The 9,673-nt window shown below is 31.5% G+C and overlaps 1 protein-coding gene across 2 annotated transcripts; it reads left to right on the forward strand.

The window, feature by feature from the left end:
* The first annotated feature begins 209 nt into the window (after positions 1-209).
* Positions 210-5,422, forward strand: LOC107870710 (protein SUPPRESSOR OF GENE SILENCING 3). Of its 2 annotated transcripts, none has more exons than XM_047413036.1 (6): positions 210-413; positions 1,592-2,567; positions 2,688-2,982; positions 3,096-3,340; positions 3,956-4,113; positions 4,785-5,422. In XM_047413036.1, the coding sequence occupies exons 2-6, from the start codon at positions 1,611-1,613 to the stop codon at positions 5,014-5,016; spliced, it is 1,887 nt and encodes a 628-aa protein (XP_047268992.1). In that variant the 5' UTR covers positions 210-413; positions 1,592-1,610; the 3' UTR covers positions 5,017-5,422. The 2 variants fall into 2 exon arrangements, with proteins under 2 accessions (XP_047268992.1, XP_047268991.1); XM_047413035.1 differs by having other exon boundaries at positions 210-409.
* Positions 5,423-9,673: the final 4,251 nt, after the last annotated feature.

The raw sequence follows: 9,673 nt of genomic DNA on the forward strand, positions 1-9,673 counted from the left end.
GACGAAGTTAGACATTAATAATATTAAATTGGTGAAGAGAACATTTTTAATCAAACTTTTAGAGGTAATTAATATATCCTAATTTTTTGGATAGACGTACCCCACCTAAAAATCTAAATAGAGAATATAAATTAGAAATATTTATAATTTTTATAAATTAAAAAGGTTTTTAGTATTTTAGTTAAACTTAACTAGTGATTTTGTGAAATTTTTCTTAAAATTATGAGTCGAAAAGTACGGTCATCGGATGGTAAAAAAAAATAAAAGCATAGACAAACCAGGGGTTCTTGGAGTTATCAAATTCTGCCTTTCCTCTTTGCGCAAAGGCCGGCTAAGTCAGTCCACACTCATTCACTCCGACTCTACTCTTTGTATCCCCGGCGATCATTCTCTCTGGAAAATCACAATTGTAGGTCCTCGCTATTTCCTTAATCTCTACTCTTTCACTCTCACGCGACCGAACACCTAAACCCCTTTATGCGTTTTTTTAACTGTGATCATTCTGTGGCATAAAGAGAGACCCTGATTTCGACTTGTCATTATTCTTTGTATTTCCCACTTTTTTCCTGGTTAATTCATCCTTATGTGATTACCCTTATGATATTAATGCCTTTCACTTTCTTCACTTTTTTTCTGGTGAAAAACCTAAAGATAGAGTTGATTTGTTATCGTTTTTCTGGGTTTTCAGTTTCTTGGCATTTCACTCAGTAATTTCTTTGAAAAAGGTTCTTGTTAATACCTCCTTGAACTTTCTTCTGCGTTACAAAGAAAAAATAGTAGTGGAAAGTTATGGATAAAAAGAGAATTGTGTTTCAGTGTTTTAGGCAGCTCATCCTGGAGATGAGATCTTAAAAATAAGTGGCTAATCTTCCTTTAGATTTAATTGAATTGGTGTATGATAGTGATGATTCATAGTGTCTTTATGGCTCTTTTATGGTGTCTTTTATGGTTTTTTTTTTCATATCCCTTTGTGGCTCATGCATTAGCAGTTCCCTTTAATATGTGAAAAGAAATCTCAGAGGACAAACATTGATTCATAGAGTTGCTATAAGATGTTCAGTTCTTGTAGAAAAGCTGGTATTATCTCTTAGTTATGCATAATTGGAGCATAAGAAGACCATTTTAGATTGTGTCGTTGCAGACCATCAAAAATGGTATTTTAGCAACTCATCTCTAGTACACATAATATTTTGGGTTTTGTTCTCTCTAAGTGTACCTTTCTTTTTCCGTCATTTGTTTCCTCACTTGTCTTCCTGTTTATTCCTTTTTGCTGAATATTTAGGCAGGGGAGTTGCTGTTGGTCTTTGAGGAATTCCCTTTTTCAGATTTGCTAATTGGGCGCCTTACCATAATCTCTTCTGTCTAGTTACAGTTTAATTTATATAGGCTGGTGTCTGTATATTGGAGATGATTTAGGTGAAATTAGAACATATATAACCTGTCACAAGTGTATATTTTGGACGTAACCCTATTTGTTCTAATTATCAGCGATGCATGTTATTTTGGTGAAACATTGCACTGCCTATGTTTTATTTTCACAGGATTTGAATGTTGATTCATGAGTACATCATACATATGTTTTTATCTCCAGCTAACAGCTTCATCTAAAGATGAGTTCCAGCAAATGGGTTGGGAGTCCTAATTCATCAGCAAAGCAGAAAGCTACCTCTACACCAACAGTTGATGAGATAAATCTAGGTGTTGGAGATATGGGCTTGAACTCTGAACAAAATGATGGATGGGAAGTATATGCTAGGAAGCCCAAGAACAAGGGAAGCTGTGCTGGGAAGCAATTCTCTCCTCAGAATCCCAGTCCAAAACCTTGGGGAAACCAGAATACTAAAGCTTGGGGTCATCCAGATGTTGTTCCGAAATTGGGAATGCGCAACAATGTTGGATCAGGAAGGGGTTCTAGATATAACTGGTCTGCACCTAATGATCCTCGAAAACATGCAAGGCCGCAGCTGTATGATGGTGGCTTCCCATCCCCTGCTGCCGTCTCTCCTGCTCTGAAGAATGGTTGGGATTGGTCTGCTAGAGCTGCCTCAGCTCGTCCCAAGGATACTTCGCCAGTTGCTGATGATGATAAGGCTAGTGAACATGATGGTGAGGATAATGAATTGGATTTTCTTGATGAAAGTGATGATGACCTTCATAGTGATGACTTTGATTCAGATGTGGCTGAAATGAGTTATGAGATGCGCAAGAAAAATCGGTGGTTCAAACAACTTTTTGAATCTCTTGACAGTTTGACTGTTATTGAGATTAATGATCCCGAAAGACAGTGGCACTGCCCTGCATGCAAAGGTGGTCCAGGCGCAATTGAATGGTTTACAGGGTTGCAATCATTGATGACCCATGCAAAAACAAAAGGATTAAGGGTTAAAATACACAGAGAACTTGCTGAACTTTTGGAGGAAGAGCTGCGTCAGAGAGGTACTTCTGTTGTACCTTCAGGTGAAGTGTATGGAAGATGGGATGGCATCGAATTTAAAGATAAAGAGATAGTGTGGCCACCAATGGTGATTATCATGAACACGAGGCTTGATAAAGATGAAAATGACAAGGTAGAGTGATTATTTGTCTTCTATTTGATTGATATACTTCTAATACCGCTTTATTGGATGGATGTCTAACACTTCTCCACCCCTGCTCCTCTCGCTCTCTCTCTGAGCTGCGTTTCTCAGTGGATTGGAATGGGAAATCAGGAGCTGCTTGAGTATTTTAGCTCTTATGCTGCTGTCAGGGCTCGACATTCGTACGGTCCACAAGGTCATCGTGGCATGAGTTTGTTGATTTTTGAGGCCTCTGCAGTGGGATACATTGAGGCTGATCGGCTCAGTGAGCATTTTTCTGAAAATGGAAGAGATAGAGATGCATGGGAACGCCGCTCAGTTTGCTTTTATCCTGGGGGGAAACGTCTACTTTATGGTTACATGGCAGATAAAAGAGACATAGATAACTTTAACCATCATTCAACTGGTATTTGTGATTATTTTCTCTCTGAACAAATTGCTGTACTTCAGAAAAGCACTGATCTTCCCCGTATTTAACAAATATGTCGGTTAATGTTTCATTTCCTTTGTGGTTTGTAGGGAAATCGAGGTTGAAGTTTGAGATGAGATCATATAAAGAAACTGTGTGGAATCCAGCTAAGCAGATGAGGGAAGATAATCAACAACTAATATGGTTCAAGAGCAAAGCTGCTAAGCATCAAATGCAGGCTAAAGCTCTTGAAGAGTCTCTCAGTCTGGTGAGTGAAAAACACCGTCAAACATTGGAAGAGAACAAGATTGTCAGATTGAAAACAAAGATGCACCATGAACAGATCAAGGAAGAGGTACGTTAAAAAATGGCAGATATAGAAATTTGATCAGATTCTGAAATGTTAATGCTAATGTTACTCGGACTCTGTAAATTTGCCGGCTGGTGCATGTCAGATCCTCCAAAATCAAGTGCATTTTTGGAGGATCTGCCACGGTGCAGCAATTTTTTTATTTGTTTTTGTGGGTGGTGGGGAGCAACATAGGTTAATGCTGCACTAACTGACCTCTCATGTCTTTAAATGATGATATATTCTTTGATTATAAATTCAGTATTGTAATTTCTGATATTAAGTTCCATTTAGCGGTGTTTATGTATGATTAACTAAGCTGTGTCTTGTGTCTCTCACTAGCCGCATCTTGAGCATATGAAATTTTCTAATATTGCTTACGTTCGACACTAGAACAACTTTGTTTTGCTTTATATTCAATTATTCATAGAATTCAAATGTATAACTTTTCCTTGCTCTCTGCATTTGGATTTTGTTTTTTCATGTCATTGGTGTTTTCTATTCCTTTTTTCTGGCGCAAGCAGTCCTCAACCCTTTTCCTTTGTGCTTTTAGAATGTTGTCCTCTTCTTTATTTCTGTTCTCTACATACAATCTGATTCATTTGGTTATACTTTCTGTAGATGGAGTATCAAGAACAGTTTTTCAAGGATCAAATCAAAATAATTCATAATGCCAGGAATGCTGAGGAGGACAAGTTCGAAAAGATACAACAGGAGCAGCGTGAGATGATCAAACAATCTAATGCAAATACTTCCTCGGTTGAGGATCATCGAATCAGGTAAGATATTCTTTAGAAGGCTTCATTTTGGTGCCTGTAGTTTGGTAGGTATTTTGCCTTTTTTTCTCCTGCTGTGTTAGAGGAAACTTCACGATGATCTATCTAGTTTTCGCAGCATGAAAATTAGTGGTTACACCAGGCGGTACAGAGAGCAAAAGCAGTCTCTCCTGGCCCCATTTTAAATTTGGCAATTACAATTTTGCATCTAGATATTTTATCTAGGAATTCCTTGAGTTCTTTTTATTCTTCTTCAGAATAAATTCTTTTATTATTCGAAAATACTGCTTTTGGTCCGTAGATGGTTTTAATCTATCATTTTACCCTTCCACTTCACATGTTCAGAAATAATTTACCCTTATAAATATTGTTGTAGGGTTTCAGTACTATTTTTCCAGAAGAAAAACCCAAAGATCTCCCATATCCAAACACACACATTTGTTTTGCGATGAGACAAAACTATAGTATTTCTCCTAATACTGGAACAAAAGTCAGCGGATCCTCAACCCAGATACCACTTCAGCTTTATTGTAGTTGTGATCTCTCTGTGCATTGCAGGGGAAATCTCAGACCTTATATTACACAGCCCGACATATTTTATCTATAAAATTGATGCTCTGGTAATTTTCTGAAGATCCAGATTTTCCTTATTTCATTTGTCATTTGCATTTCAGGGCAGAGAAAGTTGCAAAATTTATCAAACTTCAGGATAAGGAAATGGAAGAGTTTGTAGAAGAGAGGGAGACTCTGATGCGAACTCATGAAGATAGTATAGCTGCATTGAGACGCAAATACTGGGAAGAGGAGGTTGAACTTGAGAGGAAATTTGACCTTGAACTGGCTAAGTTGATGGACAAGTACTCTCCAAAGCAATCTGATCAGGTCAATGGCAGTGGCTCCATGTGACCCAAATTCTTAAATAGTATTCAAATACCATATTAGGTTTAAATTGGTGATGAACTTAGGATGTATGGCTTCAAACATCCGAGAAAGGCCCTTTCTATCGTTTTAGTCAAGCGTGCTAGTTGCAAGAAAAGGGATGTGCCTTAGGCTTTCGTGCTGCACAAACTTTTTTTATCCTGGTCTGACCATGAGTTCTGATGAATGCTAAAGAAATGACTTCCCGCTAAACAAGCAAATGCCTTTGAACTACTATTAGTCTATTACTAATGTTGAACAACAGATGCCATTCAGATACTTTCAGGGGTTTTATTTCTTTTTGGGTTGTGAAACCTAGCTAGCACATTATGTTTGATCACCTAAATTCTGGCTTTTCTTGAAGGATTCTGCAGTGTATCTGCTAATTCTGATCTGGTTACTTGTCTACTGAATTCAGTTACGATACGAGGATCCCTCCTACAAGCTACTGTTGTGAGGGAGGAATCTACATTTGCTCTAAGCCTCTACCGATAATGCTTGTGTGATTGCGTGACTCATTTTCCTGGTTAATTTTTTTGATACTTTTTATGCTCTAGTGTTTGGATTTAAGATTGATTTCAATTTGGGAGATAGGTCTTGGATCAACATGAATTTGGCATGTCCGAGCTTTTATATGTTCTTTCTATCAACGGAAAAGGGCCTAAAATGTCTTTCAACTATGTGAAATGATGCAAAAATATCTCTGTCTACCTATTGGGCTTAAAATGCCTTTCATGTCTACCTATTGGGTCTAAAATACTCTTTCTGTCTATCTATTGGGGCTATTTTGTCCTTTTACTTAAGAAAAATTATATAATACCACAACTTATCTTTATTAAACTACATAAAATTTCTATCATTTGTATTAATATTAACCAAATAAATAGTGCACAATATCAATTTTTGGTCATTCTAAATTGATCTATAAATAAAAAGAAAAGCAATATAAATGGCCATTTTAAAAAATTATTACATATACATAGCCGTATTACTTTGTTGTCAGATATATCATATAAAATATATTTTTATAACAGATTCTAATATATAGAAAAATAATTATATATTAACTTTTCATATTTCTTATTTATTGCCTATTTTTATGGAAGCCTTTGTTCATTCATTTTTATATATTATATCAAAATTTTATATTAATTTTTATTGCCTGCTTTCACGATGCCTCAATAAAAATATATGATATATTTATATCATAAAAATTTATGATATATTTAAATTTTATACAAATTATATTTATATTATAAAAATACATGATATATTTATACCATATAAATTATATTTATACCATAAACATACATGGTATTTTAGATACAAAAAATTTATATCATGTAATACTGAAAATATATATTTATATTTAATAAATAATTTTTAACAAGAAAAGTACTTTTGACATAATGGATATACCATGAATATTTATCCCATAAATTATATGAAAAAATATAATAATAATCATAGTAATAATAATATGACTTTGACATTAGTAATATTTATACAACAAAAATACATGATATATCTTACTTCCAACATAATGATTTTTATTTCATAATATTTATTCATAAAAAATTATGATTAATCTGTTACATTAGAATTGAAAATACACGATAATGAAATAATATTAGATGATTAAAACACATGAAAACAAAACGAAACATACATAAGCAAATAATGGAATACTTAATTTATTTAAAAATATTTGAATCTTGAATATAAGAGAGAAAAAAATTTGAAAGCAAGGATTATCTTTCTCAATTTTAATTTGAAGACTGAAAATAGATTTCTTAAATTAAGGTGAATTTATAATTAGTTATTGAATTAAATTAAGAATTATAAGTATCTTTTCTGATTTTTTAAATGGCTATATATATTCAAAAAACTTTTATTTTTTTAATATCGAAAAAGTACTATTATATATGTAATTAAGTTTTAAGGATGGTCTTTCATGTAATTTACCTAAATAAAAGGATAAAATAGGCCCCCAATAGGTAAGTGAGAAGGATATTTTAGACCCAATAGGTAGACATGAATGAAGGGCATTTTAGGCCCAATAGGTAGATGGTGGACATTTTTGCACCATTTCACCTAGTTGAAGGACATTTTAGGCCCTTTTTCGTACTATCAAATCTACATATATATATTAGAGGACAGTGGCGGATCTACATACAATTCAGGAGGTTCATCCGAACCCCATTCATCGAAAAATTATACTATTTTTACATGGTCAAAAATATTTTTATGTATATATAGTAGATGTTGAATCCCTTGGCTCCGCCATGAGGATTATCAGTTTATGACGTGGCGCCACCACGAACCAAGAACTGCATTTTGCTCTCAATTTTTTTAATTCCCACCCTACATTCCATTTATCTCATCAAAGAGAACAATGCTTATACGAACTGACTTGCATATTTCACGAAAGAAAGCAACTATTAAAAGAGAAGGAAGACAATCGATTCCTTTGGAGAAAAAAAAAATTAGCTGAAAGGCTTCTAATTAACGTGCACATCATTTCATTTTAGGGAAAAACTAGAAATATACATCTTTAGATTATATATTACAAGTCATAAAATACTTATTAGATTGCAACTAAAACAACTTTTAAAAGAAAAAAAAAAGGAAAAATAAATTAATAATAGATTTAAAAAAAAAAAAAAAGATTAAGGAAAAAACATTTTTTATATTTTTGTTAAAAAAGATCTTCCACTTTAATGAGAGTTAGTTATTATGTGGCTAAAATTATGAAACCTATTAATGAACATGTTTTTCCTATTTCCTCATTTATATTTATATTCAAATTTTAAAAAGGAAAATAAATATCCTCCTCTCTCCATAGTTCCTTCTTACCCAATCTCTCTATAATTATGGATTGTAGTATAATATCTTTGATTTCTAATTCATGGATTTTAAATTTGCAATAATATTGATGGTAGAATTACCGTATGAAAACTGATGCCAATAAATATAATATGTTAATAATTTAATTTTGATCTGTGAAAATTGTATACAACCTAGTATTCATGTAGTATTTTATACGATCATGTTGAAATCAATTTATATATAACAAAATCATACTTTAAATAATTTTTAGTTTTGGGGTCTCAATTTATGAAATTGATTTATATAAGATTCTACATATAAATGATGTATTCTTATAACTGTTTTTAGTGTATGAAAATGGTACATAATATAATATAATATCCATGAATTAGATTAATAAATTTGGTTGAAACCAATTTATATACTCATTTCATACTTACGCAATGTTTTTTCTTTAAGTTGTCAATGTATGAAATTGATATTAAAATTGGTATCGATGAAATTGAAATTGAGTTTTATGAACGTGAGAACTAATAAGAAAAATGATGTTGTGTATTACATGACTTATTTAACGTATGTAATGGATATTTAGCGAAAATCTATCACTGTACATATTGAAGATAAACTATTATTGATAAAGTTAAAAAAATATAAATAAAGATAATTATTGAAACCAATAATTATTCCTACCATAATTAACAAAAGAGTTAATGAGGAGAGATAAATATTAAAGACTAAAAATTAGGAGATAATTTGACTAATAATAATGCAAAATTATTTTTTTAATTTTAAAAAATAATTTTTAAAAAGTTGCTATAACTTGAAATTATTTCTTTAATTCAATAATTATGAAAAAGTGTTGCTATAACTTGCAATAAACAATCTAATAAGTATGTACATGATAATTTTTACTTTAGTTTATATCTTCAAAGGGTAAAGGACTAAATCTTTTCTGTAAGAGAAAATTATCCCCTCTAGTATTATTAGATCTAAATTAACAAAATTTAGTAACACTTTTAGATAATTGCATTAATAGCAATTTAGTTACAAGTTATAGAAACTTATTAAAAGATATATTATTTTAATTGTATTTTCAAAATTTATTTTTAATTATATAATTTAAAATCAGTTCCATATTTATAGGGTTGTAATCAATATTTCCCTTAAATTGTGTATTGATAATTATGGTAAATATCTATTCTCTTTCTCCATTCTAATACTCAATCTTTCAAAAATTTATTGAAAATTCTGATTCCATTAACTTACTCATATAATATTCATATTCTTCCCTTTAAAATACAAGATTGAAAAAAAGTGGGTTTCATATAATATTTATCTTCTTCATTGAAAAAAAATGGGTTTAAAATAATATTCATCTTCTTTCCAAAAAACATAAAATTGATATATTTATTTTTTCCATTCTCCATTGTAAATCATGTCTAAACCAAAATTCGATTCTACTCCTTCACGTAAAAGTCCTAGAAATATTAAACCAACGATTTGTTCCATTGTAAATCATTATTCAACCAACGATTTGTTTTCCTTCATCAGAAATTCTCTTTCTTCTATTTTTCCTTTTGTTCTTTAAAAATAATATAATATAAGGAGTATTGTCAATTTATTTATTAAATACTCATTGCATATAACAATAAAAAAAATATGTCAATGGATATTAGAGAAAAAATATTGAACAATCAGTTTGTGTTAGTAACAACATAAATAAGGATTTAAATATAGATCTAATCTTTCATAAGAATAATATAGTGAAAATTATCTTGTATATACTTATTAAACTGTTTCGTGTATGAATTCTGTG

Source organism: Capsicum annuum, chromosome 5, assembly GCF_002878395.1.
Source record: "Capsicum annuum cultivar UCD-10X-F1 chromosome 5, UCD10Xv1.1, whole genome shotgun sequence".
NCBI lineage: Eukaryota > Viridiplantae > Streptophyta > Magnoliopsida > Solanales > Solanaceae > Capsicum > Capsicum annuum.

Excerpts from the sequence above, each read along its gene's own strand:
- LOC107870710 (XM_047413036.1), top strand. The coding sequence starts at position 1,611 with ATGAGTTCCAGCAAATGGGTTGGGAGTCCTAATTCATCAGCAAAGCAG. Across the intron at positions 2,983-3,095 it reads CTTTAACCATCATTCAACTG|GGAAATCGAGGTTGAAGTTT; the intron begins GTATTTGTGATT and ends TGTGGTTTGTAG. Across the intron at positions 3,341-3,955 it reads ATGAACAGATCAAGGAAGAG|ATGGAGTATCAAGAACAGTT; the intron begins GTACGTTAAAAA and ends TACTTTCTGTAG.